Here is a 24,100-nt window from a genome sequence, read left to right as displayed (position 1 = left end):
AAACATTTGTATTGCTTTCTTAGAGAATAATTAATAAATGGATCTTGATGAAAAAGATATTTAGGGGACTGATATTTATGATTGTAGTGTTTATGTTGTTTATGTTGAGTACATGTTTTGTTTTCATTCACAGCACTGAAGAGCAGTGCATGCTGTTGTGTGTTTTCATTTGTGTGTTTTTATCTAATGTTTGAACTCAGAAGTTGATTCTTTACTCATATCATATGTACAGTTATAAATCACTTTTCTCTCTGTACGTCTCTGTAGCATCCAGGTCCTGGTCTGTCGGCTGATCCTGAACCAGAAGTCCCCTGCACCACAGTTGAGTCTGACGTGGAGCCTGAAAACAGAGAAAGAACAGAGAGTCCTCCTCTGTCGCCCGTAATCCCAGAAGTCAGTGAGCCTCCACTCATGAACGGTACGATGGCAGCATAACACTAATACAGCTTCAGTTCTGTCCGGTATGCTGTGAGACACAGATGAATTAAAGCCACTTCCGTTTCAAATGGTTGTCTCTGAGGATGTCTGCAAATAGACTGTGCAGTGTGCAGATATTTATATTGCACACAACAGCTTGTACAGTAAGAGGAACAGAGAATAGGTTCGTGGGGAGTGTGTTATCTATCAAAGGGGGAATCACTGGCGGTCAGAATGATTTTTTTAGGTAAACACACAGAGGGTCAAGTATTTTTAGCTACAGCACATTATTAAACGGCAGCACGTTTATACAATGTCGGTTGTTTAAGTTCAAATCACTTTGTGAGCAGTTGTTCCCTGTTGTTTGATTTATTCTGAAGAGCTTTGAGCTAATTTATTTAAAGACGCTGAGAGATCCAGGACCTGCAGCTTTCAAAGAACAACAGAAATGTAAATAAATAACAAACTTTAAAAACACCGGGGGTATGACTGCCAATGAAGAAAATTAACTGAGAAATAAAGTGGAGAAACATCTACCCTGGCTCTGACCCCAAGGCCCTCCTTATTAAAATGCCATGTTTTGTTTGTACATCCTAAACTAAGATAACCAGCCTCTGGCTACAGCTTCCTATGTACAGCACAAACACTTCCTTTAAAACATTTCTACGATCAAATTAGTCTTTAAGAACTTGTCTTCACAAAACTGAAGGAACATTTTTTCTATATAGCCTGAATCTGATCATTTTCCTGAAATCTGCTGCTTGTGCACAAATAATCTTGATGTTTCATTATATATTTTCCAAAACTTACAATGCTAACCATAATGGGTCGAGGCAAACCTTTTCCCTTTCCGCTCCTCTGCTTTCTCTTTCGTCTTATATGTAATTGTTTATTTGTGATGTAGAGATGAGGTGGGGGCATGGAAGTGGAAGTTGCTGGGAACCAGTGGGTGGGCTCAGGGGGCGGGGGGAGGATATTTTACATGAACAGGCAGCACTTATGTCTTCTTGAGTGTTTACTCTATAGCCTCCTGTCTGAAGTTTAAATTGTCCAACTGCATCTCAAGTTGGTATGTTCACTGCCTGTGCATTAAGATATGGATGGTGCAGTTCAATCCAGCTATTGTCAATGACTATGTGAGGAAGATTTTTATCTTATTTGGAGTTCTTCCCAAACACTTAAAACTTTAGATGTTGGCACTGCTTCAAGAATACTTTTTTTGTTTATTTTTCAGGGGAAAGCACAAACTCTCCGTCATATGGCTGAAAGTAAAAAAAAGCTGGACATGTTGATGTAAAGCATTAACGTAAATGAACGAAGAAAACACGACTAAATAAAACAAAAAAGCAAATTTTTAAGGATGTACTAAGAATTAACAGAAACTTAACCAGAGTGGAATTAGAATATTTTAAAATCAATATCTATGAATTATTCCCTGGGAGAAAGGGGGAAATGGGGAAAAATCTGTCAATGTTAAAGAGAGTAAAAAAAAAAGACACTGCATCTTTTCACCCAGTTTTGTTGTAATCATAATACAAATACATAATAAAATATGTTATGAATACACTTGGTGGCATATCATATTCCAAACATCTATAAAAATGTAGAAGACTCATGACACACTGTCGGCTCACAGCTCTGTGAGACGGAACTCTTCATCCATTAAGGCTTTTAAAACAATTTTATATTCCTCCTTTATCTACTTTAAACTAATAAAACATTAATGTGAGATATTAAATCAACTTTGGCCTCATCACTGTTAACAGTACAAAGGAGTTAAACCTCTTTTTAGGTTTTATGTTGCTGTTAGCCACAGTCAGCCTGCGTGATGATGAATCAAGATCCACTGAAGACTGGATGTAAATAATTTAGAAACGCAGAGTCTCTAATGCCCCCAGTGTGTGTGTGTGTGTGTGTTGGCTACAGTATAAACAATCTGCTCTTTGATGAGCGATCATTAAATGAAAGGAGGGTGGAAACACCAAAATCTCTGTTGCTGGATAATAAGAATTAACTTGTGGTGAGGCTGAACTCTTCCAGGACAAGACAGATTGTGTAGATCATGGGGATAAAAACAGAAACACGCGTATGCGATGGCGTCTGAAGTGAAAACGAGGTTATATTAGGACCAATGTGTGGAAGTGGACATAGCTGCCAAGATATTCCCAGCATCTACGGTAGCTCCCGTCTGCGTGGCCTCCATTCCACGCTTTTCGTCAGGGATGTGTGTGATGAGTTATGACGTCTAATCTGGCTGTGAAATTCTCGGAAGTGTTGTTTTTTTCGAATCCGTATCCTCTCAGAAGTGAATGATACTGTTTTAGTTGGAGCTCCTTGAGAGCCACGTATTGCTGTTAAGCTCTGACGGTGCTCTAAACATCTTAAAGGGGCTGGAATCACAATATCACCAAGCAGGCCGAGAGCTTTCAACCAGCGGATCAAGCGCCTGGTGCACTCGAGGTGGTTGCCAGGTTATTGTTGCCCATAGTTATGGAGGTAGGAGGGTGAGGGCTGAGGAGGCTGAGACACTTCCTGAAACAAGAGTTACAGTAGTTAGTACTAATCAGGTGAACATCCCATCACCAGTGTCAGCCTCACAGGACATAAAACTCAATTTGCTTCTTCCCTGTCTGTTTTCTCTTTATCTCTCTCGCTCTCTCTCTCCTTTCTTTCTTTTGTGTTTTTAACGACGTCATGACATTTGCATTGCACATGGTTCCTGTCAAATGCAAATCAACTGTCTTCACCGTGTGTCTGTGCTCTGGCTCCAACAGGCAGCGCAGGATGCGGCAGCTGCAGCAAGGTGAGACACTGCTGCTTGTATTACTGATACTGATGTAATATCTGCTTGTAGAGGGGGAACTGCAGGTTGTGTGTTTCTGTGTCTTTATTACTGACCTGTTGGACATGTTATTTAGTAGAGGAGACTTTCCTGATACTGTACCACTTTCTTTGAAGCTTGTAGTGTAAAGATAGTGCAACTGATCTTTTTAGCTTTGTGATTTGGGCGTTTGTGGAAAATAACTTAAGTTGCAATAACTATCATACTAAGTATGATTCTGAGGCACATGTACTTGCACTTTATATTACTTTCTACTATTCTATAAATCACAGAAAATGTTGTACTTTATTGTACTGCATTTATTAGACAATTATACTGTAGTTATTAATTAACATTAACAGTAAATGATCCCAGCGACATCATCAGTTGCATTTATCTGCAAAACTACTTTTAATTCTACTACTCACTACCCTGTATTTGTTTGTAATAGTACCTACTGTAAGTATTCAATGGTGAATGTTGGACTTTTACTTTGACTATATTCCATTTATACCTTATATAACTTGTATTTAGTAAAGAATCCAAACCCTTTTCTATCACGCTCTTTGGTTAAAACACCACAATCTCAATCCTGACATAAATTAAAAGAAGATTTTCACTTGATTTGAGTTAGATAAGAAGAACATCTGACCTTTTTGCACACATCAGTCCTTTGATGAACAATTTCCTTCACTATCATCTCACGTTAATTCAAACTGTGATGCTGTAATTCACTGTGAACGTCAGCTGTGTTCCCCCGAACAACGTGACTGCTCTGCTTTTTTCTTTCTTTCAGTTCTTTTTTACACAAAAATCGGTATGATCGCAGCCCCTTAAAACCTCTCACGGCTAAAAAGCAGCACAAATGGTTAAGCTCACCGAACAGTAAAGATCTTCAAGAGCTCGGGAAGTGGATGCGTGGATTCCTCTCAGGCTGCAGAGTAAACACAGATCAGACAGATGGGATCTATCCATCTATCTATCAGCCGCACACAAACATGCCCCTGCATCTACAACAACACACAAACTAGACTCCTACTGCTCCAACACTACACAAACCAAAACAAGCCCCTGAAGAAATACCATATTTTTCCAACTTTCTTCAGAGTGAAGTTGAGGGATGATCAGTGGAGCACACACACACACACACACACACACACACACACACACACACACGGCACATGCACACACACACACTCCACAGCAGCCCAAAGAAGCATACAGAGCCCTTCTCCTTAAATGGTCAAAGCTCCCAGGAGTGAAAGAAAGGCTGCTGCTGAAAAAAGACAGGGAACAGAGGGGACGGGAGAAGGAAGGAGAAGCCCCGAGGATAGAGGAGTTTTCTGAAGGAAAGGCTGAGAGGGTGACAGTTTGACTGTGGGAAGTCGCTCTCAGTTGCAGGGGACCAGCGGGAGTGTGTGTGTCTGCTTCTCTACAGCAGTGGACTCAGGTAATGTGTGTGCTGCCTGAGGACAGGTTTGGACGGTGGGCTGTTTGTGAGCTGGGGGGTCTTTGCTTGTCCTGGTTTCAGGTGGACACACGTGTTGCTGCAGTGGATGCAACTTCAGCTCTTTGAGCAGTTGGCTAGGGAGCAAGTGTTTTGGGGATTTTTTGTTGTTGTTGGTCTGACTTGTAGCTTCTGCGGTGAGTTTACAAGATCTTGTATTTTCTTCAGCGTGTATGATGCATTTTTTAAAGTCAGTGGGTTTATCTTCCCTCTCACCTGACTTGTCCACTGACTCTGTCCATCCATTTCTTTTTTCTCTCTCTCGCACTTCCTCTGACATGTTATCTCAGACTGTGGCTCCGTAGCAACCACTTCCTCTGCGGGCCCTGTGCTCACTGCTTCACACAACCAAATTTTAAACAAATCTGGCATGAGGGAGTGGGCTTATGTAACAGGAGGAGAGGGGAGGGGGAGGAGGAGGAGGAGGAGGAGGAGGAGGAGGAGGAGGAGGATCGCGGTCCCCTTGACTCCCTCTGAGGAAAGGGGCAGCGAGGCCTGGCCGCAGTGAGTAGTTCATTCTGACTCTGATGGAGGAAGAAGTTTTATTATAGAACATAACTGTAAAGAACAAGATATTGATGTCCTTGTGTCGTGGTGGTGCAGGGGCTCTCTCTCTCTGTTTTCAGTCTTGTATGACCTGCACAGGAAATCATCTGCGTGATTCAATTACTTTTCAATATTTATCGGAGTCTGTCTGCCAGGGAAACACACACGGTGCCTAGTCGAGCCTCCCACAGTGCAGGTTGGCATCTTTGTTTGGACAGTGGTCATTTGCCAGAGGTAATAGTTTATTCTGTGTCGTCAGCAGAAGAAACAAAAACTGGTTAAGGGATTTGTTTTGCTCAAAAGCAAGATTCTGTTGTTTAAAGACTTTTTACTTGTTGCATTTGTGTGATTGTTTAGTTTAAAGTAAAATGGACTTAAAAGACACGGCTGCATTCTCAGATGGGATATTCAAACTTTTGAGATGATCTGTGATTTCTTTGCTGTTCTTCTTCGTGCTCTCCTTATTTGGCCTATTTTGTTGCAGAAGAAGTAGAATATTAATGAATGAATAAATCTATAATTTATGTTTGCCACAGAAAATGCAGGTGGTTGATACCAAAGCTGTGCTGGCAATTACATCATCACATTAGAAATACTCACTCTCATATTTATATTCATATATGCAATAGAACCTCAAAAGTGATCTGTCTCCATGTAAAAAACAACTGAGACTCAGACAGAAGTTTACACTTTTAAATATGAGAATCAGGTGAAATTACAAGATGTCAACGAAAGATAAACGTTCTCAGTTTCTTCAGCTGCAAGAAATTCAACATTAAACTCAACAGTTGTGTAGTAAAACAGCTTTTTAAAGTATGAAACCATCTGTACTAAATGCTCCTGCAGGCGGAGAGAGAGAGAGAGAGAGAGAGAGAGAGAGGAGAGAGAGAGAGAGAGAGAGAGAGAGAGAGGTGGCTGTACTCTTGCGTGACAGTATTCCTGTAGTCAGGAAATATCTGCCATTCTGTGGAAGATAGTTAAACAACCCATTTCCTCCCCAGTGACTCACAGCCTTTCTGTCCCTATACGTTCCCAAGAACTTGTCATGCTTGCGATGACACTGAGCAGCTCGGATTTGTCCGGTGTGAAGTGCGTGCCATATTATATCCCAGAAATAACCAATAATCCTCGCCTTATTCATCAGCTGGTGAATCGAGATGACAACAGGGGCAGTGAAAACACAGCCACACCTGCGCTGGTCATGGATACAGTATGTAAATCTCTCTATTTTTAGCGAGACCATGACAGATAGAGAGGCACCCTGAGTGCACTGTGCTCCTCCAGGAGGTGAAATCTGCTCCTGACTCCTCTATACAATAGATCTATACAGTAGATCTATACAATAATAATAACATAATAATAAATTTCTATTTTTTAAGTACCAACAGCTTCCAAATTGTGAATATTTGCTGTATGACTGAATATCTTGAACATATTAACTGAAGATATTTGAAGATGTCCCTTTTGACTCTGGCAAAATAAGATATGATGGGATTTGTCTTATATGAGTAAATGACTAAATTAATCAGCAAAGAAATTAAGAATTAAAATGCGATATAGCTTTGCTATTTATCCACAGCGAGTGGTAGTGCAGGTTTTGTTTTTGATTTGAACATGCGGTCACATTTTGACAGATATTATATGTACATAGATATCATGGGTTGTCTGATGCTGATACAACATTGACCATTAATGCCAATAATATGAGTGTATATTCACTTTCCTGACTCCATCTTTTATCTGAGTGACAAGATGCCTTCATTTCCTCAGATGCAGTAACTGATCAGTTATTTCCTTTTTCCTTGTGTCTAAATGCTGCATCATTGTTCTTTACAGTTGGTTTTCCACTTACATCACACATATGTGTTAATTTTATGTTCTCATCACTGACAGTGTCTTTCCACCATAAACTAAGACTAAGATTTTAAGTCACACGTTTATCTGCCTTAAATGGGAAAACAACATTGTGGTGTGGAGAAATCATTTCTCCTCTCTTATCTCCCTGCTCATATTTGTATTATTTTCATAATCTATCCATGGGACCCTCTGTTTGTTTTACTCTGTCCCTCTGGAGCTCAGTGAGCCTGTGAGAACAAGTAACACTGAACGTAGCAGAGACTGACAACAACTCGGTGCATCCGAGTCACTCTGACAGTTTCTGCCCAAAACACTTTCTGGCTGATGAAAGCCACAGTGTGGGAACAAGAACACACGTAACTAGCTTCGCCGGCTCCATCACGAGTCGTATTTATTTGCCTTTTCAATCCCTCAGTGAGTTTTGCTGTTTTTGTTAATTGCTTCTCTCAACATCAGGAAATAATAAAATCTCTGCTTATTATTTCATGATTATACAAGAATCTAAGACTTGAAAGGCATCTTTATTCTAAAATGTTTCCATCGAAGGAAGGTTTAGTTAACATATTTAATATCTGAAAGGTGCCTTGATGTGGCATTGTCTTGTAAACCAACTCATGTTAACATTGAGTGTTTCTCACCAGAGTCCCTGTGGTCTAACAAATGTGTTGAATCCATTTCCGCCATTGTAAAGTGAAGTGTGACCACTGGTATGATGTGAAAAACCAGGGTCTTTTCCTACCAATAAAAAAACGACCCCGAGGGTCAGTAGCCTATTACGACCCATAGTTACATTTTATTGTTAAGCACCATCTAGTGGTTGTGTGAAAAAGCAACAGTCATTTCAGCTAACGCCCCAAAACAACATGTTTACGTCACTGTAACTATGATCAGTTCAGGAGGAGGAGATGTTGGAATGGTTGGAGGAGTCGACAAAACTTTATATTTTATCATTAGGGACCACTGTCCATTTCCCGTGTTGTTTCCTCTGACCTTGACCATGATTGTTGTATAACCTTGTGTGTTTTGTATTGTAACCATGACAATGAAGGTCCTCTAACTTAAATGCTTATTTTACCCGAACCCAAACAGTCTATTTATTTTTCAACATCAAGCTTTTCAGCATCTCTGATTCATGAGTTGTACCACAGGGACAGAAAAGCTATACATTTTTTTATACTTGTTGGCCATTTCTAGACATTTTGGTGCCCTGGGTGAGACTTTCAGCCCCTTAGAGTCTGATCTTTATGCCATAATTGTTATAATAATTTCATAATAGTTGCAGAAGCGACAACAAGTGATTTGGATTTGACTGGCTCAAAACATCAGTGCGTAGATGGCATCAGTGAAGATAGTGTCAATGTGTTTTGTCCACAGTTTGGATCTCGTGATCGAACAAATAATAAGTCACCTGGTTTTGGATTCTTATGCAGCGCTGAGGGCAGATGAACTGTGTTGTCACAAGATAAGCAGCAGCCAGTAGGTTATTGTTATTTCTGCTTTCCTGCACCTGTAGTGTACTGTGGGGTTTATATTTTGACAGTCTAGTTCATGCATTTGACAGCAGAGATGGATTATTAAAAGCTGAGAGGGCTTCTATCAATAAACCGTTTTCTTCCTTCTCTTTGGTGCTCCTCCAGCAGGGGGCACCCTCAGCAAATTCCCCATCTCTTAAAAAACACTCAGAAACAAACAGCAACGTGTAAATTCTGTTTGTCAAACACAATCTATGGATATCTTGAAATGAATATTCATGTTTTTCTTTGCTTATACTTTGCCTCAAAGTATTTTCTGATCTTCATTTGATCCCCAGGTGGTGGGACAATGATTGATACCGACAATTTTAAAAGCCGAACACGTCGTATAAAAAATTCAGTTTAAAGGAAGAGGTTTTGTTTCTGATAATTTAGTCACAGTCTGTTGGGAACGTTTGCTAATACCGCCGTTGCAAAGCAGTAGAGGATGAAGCTATTTTGGGATTTGTTTATAATGAGAATGTTTGGTTCTGTGTATCATATATTTAGCTGTGGTCAGAAATCCAGAAAGGATTTTTTTCTTCAGAATTTTAACATTCAAGTTTCTCAGACAATTAAAAAAAGGATCAGCAGTTCCCATACTGATCTTCTGCATATGTCCCTGTCCACACATAAAATGCGCGTGTTTGTGTCTTCGTGTGTTTGTGTCCTCTCCGCTCCAGGAGGAGGAGGAACACGTACTGCAGAAATCTCCTTCTGAGCAAAGTGACCAGAACTCCGGGGCGTCCTGCGACAAAGCTCCTGCTGCTGAGAGACCTTTTATTTTCCCCCACACCCGCTCTCACCCCCCACTGCTCCCCAGCATGCCCACACTGCCTGAGGAAGAGGAGGATTCCCCAGAGGACCTGGACAGTTCCTCCAGCTCTCCCAGCACAGTGAGTGACAGAGGCCTCAGCTGTCCACAACAAAAAATGACTAAATGTTACAGTTTTTATTTCAGATCAAATTAAACAGGATCCTCTCATCATCCACTACACCACAGAGCGTTTCAGTTTCGGAGCAACACAACAACATGATGAATATAAAACCTGAAGGGCCACACACAGAATCTTACGCTTGTTCTGCAGACAACAATGTGTTAAACAGTCGGCCGTCTCAGTCCTCTGAGAACATTGCCTTCCGCTGTAGTCGCTCATAAACACACAGGCCAGATAAGACGTCTCTGCAGAATGCAATGAAGCTGTATAATCTAATCTTCAGGGCATAGACCAACACAATAATAGTATACAGCTTTATGTACACACTTTCTGTATCCTGTCAGCACGGTTACCATCTAGTGCAAAGATGAGAGGAGCTGCAAGGGAATTAGAGTTGGATCTGTGTTTGTGTTTACTTGATTTAATAGTAAGACAAAAAGTTCATACTGTAAAACTCAAAATTGAATGACCTTTAATTTGGTATAGTTTGGGTATAACACATTTCTCTTTATTTGTTCCATATTCATGCTCATTGTTTGAAATCACTTTTTACTCGTGTCTTTATTTTGTGTCTTTATTTGAGAGCAGACAAATAAGAGGAGTCAAACCAGGGACATTTATGATCAGTAAACACTTGAACATGATGGTTCATAGATCTAACAAATATCAGAACGTCACAATGTACAGCAAAAAAGTTAAATCGGAAAACCCCTCTATATTTGCCTGCTTTAACAAATGAGAAGCTTATTTTTCCTTGAAGTGAGCATCTCTTCCCTCCTCTGTCACATTTTTACGATAATCAAACCCATGAACACTAAGTCTAACTCCAGTATGGTGAAGTCTATTGAACCGTTTATTATAGGTTTACAAAGACAGCTGTCTAAATGTCACACTGGTGGATGCAAATCTTCTTTCTTTTGCATAGTTCTGTGCAGAATGTCTGCGGTCGGGGATTATTCTCTGAGCAAAGCAGGAAGTTATGTTTGTGGTCATTAATTGCTAATTTATTTTGTAATATACACAACTGCAGTACAACGCAAACGGTTTACAATATACAAACTATGAATCTAGTTTTAAATACCTGCATCATGCCTTTGATTGGTATGTGCTTATGATTTACATAGCCAGTGTGGTGTTTCATTACCACAAACAAGCAGACAAACAAATATATCCAACAGTGTGTAGTGTACTGTCAAGTACTTAAATGCAGCACGAAAGACCGAGATTGATGAAAACTGGGGGTCCACAGCTCAATTTGACCACTTTTTAAGGAATCAAGTAACTATATGACACTCAGCAGAGGGCGTACCTCCGACAACACTCATAATTTTCAGTTCCTGCAAATGTGCCTGAAAATAAATCCTAGATTCGCCCCTGATCCGGAACAGCACCAAAGATTAATAGGTTCTTCGCTGACCCCTACCACATCCTTCCAGCAAGTTTCATTGGAAATCTGTTTTTATTTCTGCAGTCTGTACCTTGTGAAACCCGAGCTGTCGTCATGACTGCGCCCACCATCGTCTACCCACAGCAGGCCACCATCGTCCAACAAGATGGTCGTCCCATGGAACAGGCCAGGTACGTGTGACCCTCTGCCATCGGTTTGCTTGAACTTCAGCTGTAAACAAGGACAATGTGACTGAATTATTACGGTTTCCTCTGTCAGGCCGCACAGTCCCAGAGCTCGCCTGACCAGAAACTCCACTGGAGGACCCATCACCACAGTCGGTGGAAAACCCTACGCACGCACACGCACACACACACACACACACACACACACACACACACACACACACACACACACACACACACACACACAGTGCAGAATAAATGATTCCTAAAAATAAACACGCCACCATGAGAACTATTTTGATATTATCACCAGAAACATTCACTACAGTCAATCTGTTTTTCTGTGTTTTCTTTTCTAAAGTGGATATTTGAAACACAGCAATGCCTCCTCTGTCAAACTATGATTTCAAAACAGCTTTGATTTCATTTTCCTAAAAGATTTCATGTGATGAATAAAAACACAGCCGTGTGTCCTCGTACAGGCCTGAAACTCTCATCACCAGATTTATTGGCTCACGTCCAACTGTGAGTCCTTCGTCGCCTTTAAATATCCATAAGACACAACTCATCTCTAACTGAGGCCAACCCAGCAGCTCTCACTCACTTTTAAAACATAAAAACATACATTTCTTAAAGATTATAGATCAAATTCATTCATTTTAAATATCTAATTTTATTATCAGAAGCTTTATTTGGAAAAGGCCACAAACCTACTGATTCAAATTGATGTTTGTCCAAAACCAGCTAAATAAATGTAGAAGAAAATGTGTTATTTTTTTAAGTAGTGGGTATTACTTATGAGACAGGTGTTACTCATGTTGTAGTGACCAACATCTGTTTATACGTTCATATCATATATACTTCTCATCCCTATGGAGATAAAAGTTAAGTCCTCATAATGTAAATCATTAAATGTTAGGTTGGAGACATGTTTTAAGGTTAGGATGAGGGTTAATGTGTGTGTGTGTGTGTGTGTGTCACTCTCCTCAGACAGCACAGGTAACGTGATCGACCTGGTGAAAGATCCGCTGCCGGAGCTGCAGCTCTCTGAGGAGGATCGACAGAAGAACCTGGAGCTGCTCGAACAGGCCAAAAAGGTCAGCGACCGCTTCCTGACGCGCCGCGGCCGCCGCTCCACCAGCAGCACAGACTCACCCACAGGTAGAGCAGGCACAGACACACACGTGCACACAGACAACCCTGAACAGAGCTTATTATTTCTTGAACATTGGTTGAATCATGTTAAGGCGTTGTTCTTTTTTTTTGTCTTGTTGAATTTGAAGAAAATTTGATGCTTGAGGTTCTGTATGTATTCCCCTTTTCCATTTTGTTTACTTGTAAAGTTCTCACTGAACTAACTTTTAGTTTTTTCCCCCCAGGTCTTTCTCCTACTCTAAGTCCATCATCCTCACCGTGCTCGTCTAGAAGCAGCTCTCTGACTGTGGCCCCTCAAACTGGTGTGTACTGTTCTTCTTCCTTAGTATGAAATTCTTCTGTATTTACTATTCATTTTAAAGTTTTGTACTATTTTCTGTCGTTCAAAGGGCATGTGTGTAGGATTTAGAGCTGGCAGACATGGGAGATAATGTTTTGATCCGTGTATAATCACCTGAAAGCAATAATCATTGTGTTTTTGTCAGTTTAAACTGAGACGTTCATATCTATAGGACATAGAAACTTGATTCTCTTCCTCTGAGTCCGCCATGTTTCCACACTCGCCCAGAATGCACAAACCAAACCCTGTTCCTGGCGTGCAGTGTTTTCACGTTACCCAACTGATTGCATTCTCCCTTCTCAACATGAAATGATGATAAATCCTTCATACTACTCCTTAAATTAACGTTCATTGGACTTTTTGAGTATGATTTTGTTCGTTGTTTTTCTGCTTTGTCAGCTGCGGGACCCTCAGAGTCGACTCAGTCTGTTGGCCAGGTAAAGAAATCACTGGTCTGCTATAAGTTCGTACCTAATGTAAGACACTTGTGTCTGTGTTTGAAATGTGCTAAACAATTAGAAAATGTACACTTGTCTTAACAATTAAAAACTCTGTCTGATTTTATAGTGAAAGTTCATTATTGATCCAAGGAATATTCATTAACATAAGAAAACGTGGTGTGTTGATCTCTTGTAGCTTCTAGAGGTTCCTTCAGGGCGAGAGCAGACTGAAGTAACGGCCCAGGATCCGGAGGTCAGACCAACAGACTTACTCACTGCATTTGTAACTATTTGACTGATAATTTGACTTTTTTAAACTACCACCGCTGTGGTGTCAAAGTTTTAATTCACCAGTTCTTGTGTCTGAGCATAAAGCCTCTACAGACTATTTCAATATTTTTGCATCTTTGAATTTAGTGTGTGTGTGTTTCAATGCAAATATGAAATTCTAATGCCACAGGTTTATTCAAACATAAAAACTGTAAACTGTATTACTAACAGTCATTATGTTGGTGACCTCAGGGCAGGCTGTTGGTGGACTGGAAGCCCACTGAGAAGAGGAAAGTGTCCTCTGGGACTCTAACGCCCCGTTTTGCTGTTCAGAAGGAGAACTGTGATCCCACTGGACCTAAGAGTCCCCCGGCGGTCAATAAAGCAGATGAGGGCGCCGGTTCAGGCCAAAGCCCCAACCAGGCCCCAGCCACAGGAGTGGCCAAGCCCGTCCTCCGACCCCCCACTCAGCTGGCCCCCTGTACAGCAGAGATAAAGACAATCGGGGCCTTCCCTCCACTAATGAGAGCAGTTTCCTGGGATGCTGTGGGCAGCCTTAATTCTAGAAACGGAGCGCCGAGTTTCCCTCCGAAAGCAGAGGACACTTTCTCAGACAAGCCCAGAGATGTGTTGAAGTCTTCAGGGTACAAGGACCTCTCTGCCCCGCCGGGGGGTGTGCCCAAACTGTCTAAACTCAGAGAGGTAAAGCATTGGTGAAGAGGATTTTAAAATTGTCATCACTCGCTCTTATTTTATAGTCAAATGTCTCTTTGGGGAAATGACGTGGGAATAAAACATAACTGCTTTGTTTTTGTGTGTGTTTGTGTATCTAGGAACACAAGCTGATGCGTAACCAAAGCATAGTGGGATCCAAGTTAGCAGACTTGAGTGAAGCTGCTGAACAGGAAAAGGGTAACAGTCCTCATTTGCCCTCTTGTCCGTGCAAGAAAGAACGTTTTTTTTTTTTCAACAGTACATTCAGCAATATCGCCAAGGGTGTGCACTTCCTGGATCTCAGGGAAAATATTTGTTCCCGTCACAAAATGGAGATGATCTGCTCGTGTGTGTTTTTCCTCTGTGCCACCCATTAACTGGCCTCGCAACAGAGAAAGCTGCTGTTTTCAGTTTCCATCAGCAGATGGCATGGTTGCTAAAGCATGTGAGCCAAAGACCATCTGATATAATGAGGAATTTAAATATTTTATGTATGATTTATGTTTTGAAATAACATTAAACTGTAGACTTGGATTAGAAACATTTGAGTCTTAATTTGCAAGGATTGGGACTTGTTACTTCCTAACAAACACACACATTATGTTGTTTGTAAGTTGTGTGGACAATAGCCCAAATATTTTTATTTTAAAACATCAGGGGTCCTGGTGGTGTAAGCCTGGTCACCCTTAGTTACCAGCCTTGACTTAAGAACTAGCAGCTAGTGTTGATTGGCAGATGAAAGCTCGGAACATAGGGAGATAAATATTACTAATATTATAAAATGTAATAACAGACATCCCTAAATGACTTAACTTATGCTACTGTCATAGTATATTTCAGTATTTATCATTATGCTGTAGCTGGTACTTGTGGCCACTGTGTGATTTTACTCAGGTTTGCATGAAAGGACTTGAGACTCTGCTGACATGTCGCAAATTACTTGACCCAAAAAACAAGACCTGATCATTTCCTTGAGGTCTGATTGACGCAGCGATGTGTCTGCAGGTCCTCATCCGACTCCCACCCCGGCCAGTAACGCGGAGGCGAAGGAGAAGTTGGATGCGATGCCGAACATTTCAGACGTGATGCTGAGAAAACTGAAACTACACCGGGGTCTGCCAGGCTGGTGTGTAACTTTCACAAATAGCTCAAACATACTCCTCCCTGCGTCTGAGTTGCTCTTTGATTGAACGTGTACATTTCCCACCTTACTAACAGTTAATGTCTGCTTTCATTCCAGCGCACCACCCCTGACTGAGAAGGAGGTTGAGGTTGGTATCAGATCTGTTGAGGTTGTGGAGTTATTTTCCCTGATTTCTCCTCCTAAAAACCAACTACTTACCTTTTCCTATTCGTGATGAAGTGTTAATAGTTCAGTATCAAAGTTCTGCCGCTGTCGAGTTTGTGTTAAGGTTTTTCTTCTCGTGCTTGTTTGCAGTTTAAATATCTGCATGTGTGATATGATATCTGTAAAAGAAGTAGCTTTATTAACATTTATTTACGACCTAAAGTGTTAAATTACACAAACAAACAAATTGGACTCTTGTCAAGTTCTACTTCCCAAGTGTAATATGTTAAATATAATATTCTCATTTTTTGCCTTCAATATGATTTACGGTAATTGACTGGGGACATGAGAATAAAACAACATGTCGTAAAAATGTGTTTACTTTGAGCAGAAACCTCCATTCAAACACTTCACAGTGGAGATGTACTGTTCCACTCGCCGCTGAACGCTTGACACGTGCAGCCCCGTGTTTATCAAAACCTGTTTTGTTACCAAAGTAGTTCATTACACAGTCGTAAAAATTGGCTCCCTGGATTTGACGTTGTCCTGTCAACAGGAAAGTGTTTTTCTGTTCCTGATCGGACCGAAGAGACTCCGGAGTGATTTCCTGTGGAGCAAATGCAAACGTTAGTGACGCTGTCAGGGTTCAGGCTGCGGCCCCTCTGGCTGCTCCCCCAGGGACGTGTCTGGATCAGGACAGTCAGAGGTCATATATTTCCTCTCAGCTGTTGCCCATGTATGTTGGAAAAACTGTGCAGACGGGCTTTGATCAACACAGCAAAGCACGAGGAGGTTGAATGTCACAATCACAGCCAGTTCCCCAGGCTCCTCTTCAGCTGCTGCTCGATTCTCCCTCACACGTTAACAGATGATCATACATTCCAATGCATTTAGTGTATATGTGTGTTTTGAGTGGTGTGGGAGACTTTTGAAATGGATTCATCTGATTTGCCTGCAGCTCCTCTGCGCTAAACGTGTTGTTCATATTGCTTTAACTTCCTCCCCGCAGAATGCATTTGTCCAGCTGTCACTGGCTTATCGTAATGACAACTACACCCTGGAGACGCGGCTCAAACAGGCGGAGAGGGAGAGGAACATGACTGAGGAAGACACAGAGAAAGAGCTGGAGGAGTTCAAAGGAGCGCTGAAGGTCGGTCCTCCAAAACAGCCAATATCAGATCAGCTCACTAGAAAGGAAGAATCCTCTGTGGCTCATAAGAGTTCCATCACCTCATGTTTCCCACAGTAAATGTTTATCTAGTCTGAAAAAGAGTCTCATCCCAGGTATTTGCACTTTGTTTTTCTGAGAGACTATTTTGTGTGTCTCTTGCAGACGACCTCGCCACAGTGCCAGAACCTGGAGCAACGCGAAGCCTACCAGCGCCTCACGGAGACGGTGTCAGTGCTGCACCGCCTGGCCACACGCCTCTCCAGCCGGGCAGAGATCGTCGGGGCGGTTCGACAGGTGCAGTTCTACTAACACGTGCAGATGACGGTGCAAACAAGAGACAATGCACGACTGTTAAGGGACAGATGTTGCATTGTGCACATACACAGCACAGCTCATGGATTGAACGATAACGTCTCATGCAGGATGTCTTGGCAACGACCAACGTCACTAACATGGCAAATTTACTGTTCCCTTAATATAATGGTCTTTTGTTATGTATACACCTAAACCACTCAGATAAATTACCACCTATTAATAACAACGCCTTTTTAATGATATTCATAAACTCTTCTTCTTCTTGTGAACTCACACTATCACATGCTGGATCCAATAAGAGACAAACATATGGTTACTATAACAGTGACATTATATTTACCACCAGTTACTGTGGTTAAATAACTTGGAGCCAGTGATTGGGTAAAGATACGATGAAACACAATCAATTGTATTGTCGCATGGCAGCTCTATGACACTTTTCCTTTTGGCTCATTGTTTTGGTTTTACAGCACATTTCTCTGAATGGTTGAGTCATTGACTCCTTTCAAGCCTGTTTCAATAAGATTTCAGGAAACAAGCTCCAGTGCACATCTAGATATTGATCTAACTATTGATCAGTCAGTCAGCTGATATATGTCAAAGCTCATGGCAGAATAAACGCTTTTTGTCAGTAGGTTCCCGTTTCTGTGCTTCCATTCTGTAATGTAGTTTTGTATTGACCAACTCCTTCACTGTACAACAGGAGAAACGTATGAACAAGGCCACTGAGGTCATGATGCAATACGTGGAGAATCTGAAGCGGACGTATGAGAAGGATCATGCCGAGCTGACGGAGTTTAAGAAGCTGGCCAACCAGAACTCAAATCGCTGTTATAGTGGGTCTGTGGACACTGGAGGTAAGACCATGCGCTGATGACGACATTCAGATAAAGCAAAGGAAAACTCGGGGAATGAATCTCACTCAAACAACTGACATCATATTTCTTGTAAATGAAAAGTTTGTTATGCTTTATATATCCAGCCAAGACTTTGATAAAGCATGAACCTTATTCAACCTGACTGCAGTTTGCACTTTACACATATTGTGTACACAGCTTCACTGCAGCTCTGCAGCATAAGAACAGTCCTATTACAGCAGTCCAGCATTACACATGTTCCTATGTAATGCTGGATTTGTCTTATTTCATGAAGATGATGGAGTTGCACGGTCGTCAAGATCAATGTCCCTCACCCTTGGAAAGGTAATTTCTGAATTTAATGTCTGTACAAGATTTCATGACTGCTCTCATTTCCTGCTCTTACCACCAACACTGTTGCCTGTTCTGTTCTGTTTCTTTTCTTGGGTCTTCTCCAGGCTCTGCCCAGACGCAGGGTGAGTGTAGCAGTGGTGCCGAAGTTTAACCTCCTGAACATCCCAGGTCAGAGTCCAGCCACAGCTGCCCTGGGCCCCAACCTGTTATTAGGGCCCAGCTTGTCCTCAGGCCCCAACCCAGCCCTTGGCCCCACTACTGGTGCTGCTCTTCCTGTCCTGGTAGGTCCTCCTGTCCTGTTGGAAATGATGGGAAATGACATATTATGCGTTGAATGACATGACACCCACTCTCTCAGCATGACTGCTGACTTAAAGTCAGTAGAGTAAATTTATCCAAGGACATTTACTCATAACTTATAACTCTTTATTTGTTTTACTGTTTTTCTGCAAAATGGATAAATAGTGTTTTAAAATGTAAACCCTCTATCTTGTATTGCTGCAAAATACTGGTTAAAAGGAATAAGATGCCCAAAGGCATGAATCTATATTAATTAAGTTTTATGGCAAGTAACTATACTCAACTACTGTACTTGTGCTTTAGTATATTTCAGAGGGAAATACTGTACTTTTTATTCCACTGTAATTATCTGACCGCTACAGTTACTTTACAGTTGGAATCATAACATTCACAAAATCACATCTTATGTGGTTTTCATGTTTATAATGAGTTGCGTTGTTAGCAGTTCCACCAAAGAGGCAAAACTCCGAAGATGAAAAATCCAATGTTTCACAGAAAACTGCAAAGATTAGAGACAATCTAAAATATAACCACAAATTTGTTTAACAGAACTCTATTTTTCTTCTTTCCAACCCCATTAATCAACCCACATGTACTTGATAACCCTTGGTTTGCAGGAGAGCGAAAATAGAACATCTCTCACAGTAAATGCAACACTTGTAATGTAGTAATTTTACTGTGGTTTTGGTACTTTTACTTGAAGGATATGAATACTTCAGTAATTGAGTACATGTTATTTTGTACTATTGTTAGAAAAATAATAATAACAATTCTGTAAATCCGCTTCCTGTAGTGTGAAGCGAATGATATGAAAGTCAGCACTCCCAGAGAGGCGGTACAACCAGCAGCTGAATGGTATGTTTTGTTTTCTGGTTGTGTTTTGTGCATGCACACACGTATACACACACACACAGACACACACTGCATGTACAGTATGTCCACATACCTTCATTCCCAAGGTCACTCCACAGTCCTTGAAACAATGGGCCAAGAAAAACCCAGAACTTCTAATCATCCTTATCAAAAGCGTTTTCTGCTGCGGCGGGACCTTCGACCTGTTTGTGTGGCCTTCAGGATGTGCTTTGCCTTGCAGAGAAAGCACCAGCGGGGTGAAAATAACCCTGAAAGCATAAAATAATAATCCAACCCTGCTGTGGGTGATGGATATGCTATCCAGGGTCATAATCTAAACATATGTGCAAGAGTTTGACAAAGTCCAGACATCGGTTCTAATCACATCCTGGTTGCAAAGTGAGACTGAGTGAAGCTCCCAAGTGTCTGCGCTCGATGTTCTCTGAGGAGATGGAATTGTTTTAAGTGCCAGCTCCATTTTTCTCTGTTTGTACTCTCCTTGTGTATGATGGTGCCTGTAATGCACGCTGCCACTCAGTCCACGCTGCAGTTTGTCCATTAGAAGATAAGGCCACATGCAGGGTTGTGATGGAACCTAACTGTACACTCATCACAGTTTTGTAACGCCTGCTGCCGTGATGGTGTCCAAGGCTGATTGTTCTTTCCTATTTGAAACAATGCAGTGGAAAGAGTGTGCTGGAGCAGGAAAGTGAGCCGGCCAAGCCCTCAGTCAACTTAGAGGAGATGAGAGCCGAGATCAGAGCCGAGCTCAAGGCGAAGATTGAGGAGGAGGCGTACAATAAAGGGTGAGGCCTTTTGTCTCCTGCTCATTGACAACACACAAACACGCAATGTGTGATGACTCATATGGTGCAGGTGAATCTTGTGTCGTACTGTGTGTGTATTGGAACATTTACATTTAGATTATGTGGACATTCTTTCAACCATATGCAGTAAATGTTAACATTTCAAATGCAGATACCAAGAAGGACTGAAGCAGAACAAAGTTAATCAAGACGAGAAGCTTGAGGAGGAAAACACTGCGGAGAAATTACTAGAATCAACAAATAAGGACGAGGAGAGTGGAAGAAAAATTAAGACAAACAGGTAAATATAGAGAATGTAAAAAAACTAGAATGGTACCCAGTAGAGTACATACCTCCACAAAGGCCTCACAATGAAATTAAATTCACTAGATCCAGATTGTCATTTGGATCTGCACCAAATTACACTCGTAAATATATCAACACCCGTAACATTAATGTTGAAATGAATAGGTCTTATCTCACAATGTAAAAAAGCAATCCTGACCTGGATCTCCACCAAAATTTAATAGATTCTTCCCAGACCTACAGTTTACCACATCCTTCCACAAAGTTTCATGGTATTCTCTTAAGTAGTTTTTAAGTAGTCCTGCCAAATAACAGAGACGCAAATACAGATGAAAATAGAACCTCCTTGCTGGAAGTAAAGATGTCAGCAGCAATTGAAATATCTGATATGTACAGTACTGTGCTCTTTATGGGGTCTTTGTCACAGGAGGATGGAGGAGGTCCTGGCACGTCTCGGTCGCTATTGTCCCAAGATTTCCTTGAATCGGAGACTTCTCTGGATGGCGCTGACGCTGTTCGTCGTGATGTGTCTGGTCATCAGTATTTTTTCATTCTTCAGTCACTACTACAACAGACGCGAGGACACGTAAACTACCACGCGAGATAAAGATGTTCGGACTGAGTGTAGCGCCACGACCAAAGAACCCCGCCACAGAGTGACAGGGGCCGCTGTTACTCTTTGTCTCTGTCCATTTACCATATCATCACACCCGGACTCACTTGAATCCATGACCCTGGTTCTGGAGGGTCAGAAGGAGGCTTCACGGTTAATGTTGCCTTCCCCTTGGTTGTCAGCGTTAAGTTATTATTTAGTTTGGATTGAAAAGTCAACGTATTGTTTGCTGTGGTGAGAAAACGATTATTTCTGTTTAGGGACCAGTGCAGTGTGAAGAAATATATGTATTTAAATTAGATGCATACATAATGATTCCGGTAGTTTGGATGATGAATATGGCATTTTCATTTTCATTTAATGCCACAGCAGGAAAAATGTATATTTATTTCACTGTAATGTTAAACCTGAAGTGCTGAACTGTAATATCCCCCTTCTGGCAGTGAGAGGAATTACACATACACGAGACAGTAATTCAATATTTAGGTAGAGCAAACGGCTGCATTCGCTACACACCATAGACTTTATATAAAGATGGACGACGTGTCTCCACATCCTCCCACTATCCAGAAGTGAAGCCAAAATATACTAACACTGCCATCTTGTGCTGAAAATGTCATGAGTCTGATTGGTGGACGCGCTCAACCAATCGTGAGATGGTCTGAGCTGTAAATCATGATGTTTCATCCTATTTTTATAAATTAAAACCAAACTTGTCCAAAAAATGATCACATGTGTGATAAGAGCTCCCTAAAATGACAGAAACCACCTATAAGAAGAAATGATTTGGTCCATGTCCCATCCACTGACCTGGAGGAAGCAGGATTTATGGCTAACACTGCAGCCAGCCACCAGGGGGCGATCGGAGTGCTTTGGTTTCACTTTTGGGGAGCAGTCGTATCCTCCATCTTTATACAGTCTGTTACACGGCTGCTATATTTTTGGAGGAGGCTACACACCAATGGTAGTTTGTGTTTGACCTCGCCATCAATTGTTTCCTTTTTATAACTGTCGGCTCTTCTCTGAACGCAGAACTTGTTTTTTATCTGGAGCATCAGTTCCTGAGTTCTATAGCACATAACCGACATCATCTCCTTCGCCACAGCTGCTCTTCTCTTCAGCTTTGGCAAATTTGCTGGTAGAAATACAAAGAGAATCACCTGCAGCTGATTCATAACTAATAATTAACAAGGGCTTGAATGTGACGAACGTCTATTTATATGTGAAAGTTCCCCACTTCAGCTTTAAAGTGTAATCTTTTTATGTTCATTAGATAATAATTGAATCCTTATTTAAAGATAGAGGAATGAATTAATTGTTATGATCTGTTTTTTAAGTTCTACCATGTTTATTTAAAGTCTTAAATATAAAACATAAGCACATTCCAGAGTAGTTCCGTAAGTGCGATGATTTGCAGTTGACGGTTCTCGTTTGAGTCCTTTTGGATTGTCTTCAGAGCACTGAGAGGTTTTCTTCTTCTGTGAGAGCACTGTGTCGACGGCATGAGACGTGTTTTTATCTTCTTTGCACATGTGTTTCTGCCTGTGTTGTTGGTTCTTTGTGAATGTTTCACTCTAACACGTCACCTTTGAATAAAGGTGCATGAAAGGAGATTACCGCTGTTCTCCCTTTTCTAACGTGACATTTGCAGTTTTCTTGTTCAGAGTTTAAGGTGAAAAGTAAAACCACTAAACTTGGATGGACAAATGCAGCTGGAGCCAGCAGCTAGTTGGCTTGACTTAACTTAACTTAACTTAACTTAACTTAACGACAAATATTCAACATTTACTCCGGATCACAGGGCTTTCCCTTAGGGACCATCAATAAATTCCCGTTTGAAGAGGAGATAACTACATTGTTCTGAATCACTTCCATGTCATGTGACCCACTGACTCCAAACAAATCCCAGATAAATATATATCATTACCACTGAAGTCCAATAGTGTGTCCTGTTGATCTAGAGTAGCAATACCATTCAGCACCTGACTGGAGTCAGTTGGTCACATGACATGGAAGCAATTGAAATAAATAGTTTTTGAAAATATATTAATATTCATATAGAACAGGTCAAAGTATTGGTATGAATTATCCAATTCATCTTTTTCATTGAAGACATTGCTATAATGGCTCAATTCCTTTTAGATGCTTCAGTTCCGTGGTCCTGGCTCCACACGGTCACGGTTTATTTGGGACAAAGCAGAGCCAACAACACATCAACATGCGTGTATTCACTTCCCAAAACCATCACTTCCAAATTCCATCATAATCCCACTGGACTCTCTTAATCAACTGAGGAAACCATTGACTGTTGTAATCTAACAATATAAGGTCCTAATGTGACCCTTTAGACGCACAAATCTCCCCCTTGAGAGAAGTTGTCTGTCCTTGTCCACAGCTCCAGATCGTCATTTACTGTGCCCGCCGGACGCCTCATTGACACCTCACATCTGACAAAACAGGGCAGCGTGTTCGTCAGCGCGCTTGGCGTCATTTCCTGCCGTCAGGGCTGGCGAAGAGATGTTTTTGTGGAAGTGGGAATGTCGTCATGTGCCGAAAGCTCATCGGAGGACACCAGAGATCATAAGTGTGATCATGACTGAGTGAGGCCCCGAGGGAGGAAATCATTTGGACAGAGCGGCCACAGTCACATGTCAGTAACACTGCAAATCACTTGCTTTATGAGTGCGGACTTTTATCACGTGTTGAAAACCAATTTTCAACACGTTATGTTCAAGTTTCTATAAGGGTTTTAACTCGATTTTGACGTGCTCTGCTCTGAGCATAAAACTTACATCCAACAAATGGAATGGATTTCTAAAGCGTTCAAATTAAGGCTCTTGTTCAAGTATGAAAAAAAATCTTGAATTTAGGGAGCAGCTCAAATGATCCTTTTTGTTTAGGTCACAGCTAAGTCATAAGGATAAGGGTTTTTTTTCCCCCTTCCTTTCTTTGATCTGACTCGGAGCAAATTCTACTCCTTTTACAGCGAGCAAAGAATCATTCCATTAACTGATATAAACATAATAATAACCAAAGGTTAACATAATATAATGTGAAGTACGTATGTGAGTACGTGGAAGAGAAAAATACTCGTATCACTTTTCCCACTGCTCACATCATTCTATTTTGTTATATCTTTGCCAGAAGTGA

General features: G+C 41.2%; 1 protein-coding gene across 2 annotated transcripts; it reads left to right on the top strand.

Annotated features, from left to right (window-relative positions):
* The first annotated feature begins 302 nt into the window (after window positions 1-302).
* mrvi1 (murine retrovirus integration site 1 homolog) lies at window positions 303-22,561 on the top strand. 2 transcript variants are annotated; one of them, XM_035159633.2, is made up of 22 exons: window positions 303-418; window positions 3,192-3,220; window positions 9,343-9,555; window positions 11,069-11,175; window positions 11,264-11,325; window positions 12,160-12,330; window positions 12,549-12,626; window positions 13,064-13,101; window positions 13,301-13,357; window positions 13,627-14,076; window positions 14,208-14,286; window positions 15,094-15,214; window positions 15,329-15,359; window positions 16,386-16,526; window positions 16,710-16,841; window positions 17,566-17,719; window positions 18,015-18,064; window positions 18,178-18,354; window positions 19,167-19,228; window positions 19,909-20,031; window positions 20,204-20,332; window positions 20,765-22,561. In XM_035159633.2, the coding sequence occupies exons 1-22, from the start codon at window positions 412-414 to the stop codon at window positions 20,925-20,927; spliced, it is 2,574 nt and encodes an 857-aa protein (XP_035015524.2). In that variant the 5' UTR covers window positions 303-411; the 3' UTR covers window positions 20,928-22,561. The 2 variants fall into 2 exon arrangements, with proteins under 2 accessions (XP_035015524.2, XP_047196524.1); XM_047340568.1 differs by lacking the exons at window positions 303-418; window positions 3,192-3,220 and adding an exon at window positions 4,500-4,688.
* Window positions 22,562-24,100: the final 1,539 nt, after the last annotated feature.

This window comes from Hippoglossus stenolepis, chromosome 1, assembly GCF_022539355.2.
Source record: "Hippoglossus stenolepis isolate QCI-W04-F060 chromosome 1, HSTE1.2, whole genome shotgun sequence".
Lineage (NCBI taxonomy): Eukaryota > Metazoa > Chordata > Actinopteri > Pleuronectiformes > Pleuronectidae > Hippoglossus > Hippoglossus stenolepis.
This window is presented reverse-complemented; position numbering and strand designations above follow the sequence as displayed.

What these genes read in the sequence shown, in the direction of transcription:
- mrvi1 (XM_035159633.2), top strand. An exon ending in GATGCGGCAGCTGCAGCAAG is followed by an intron (nt 3,221 to 9,342) that starts GTGAGACACTGC and finishes TCTCCGCTCCAG; the next exon opens with GAGGAGGAGGAACACGTACT. An exon ending in GTACAACCAGCAGCTGAATG is followed by an intron (nt 19,229 to 19,908) that starts GTATGTTTTGTT and finishes GAAACAATGCAG; the next exon opens with TGGAAAGAGTGTGCTGGAGC.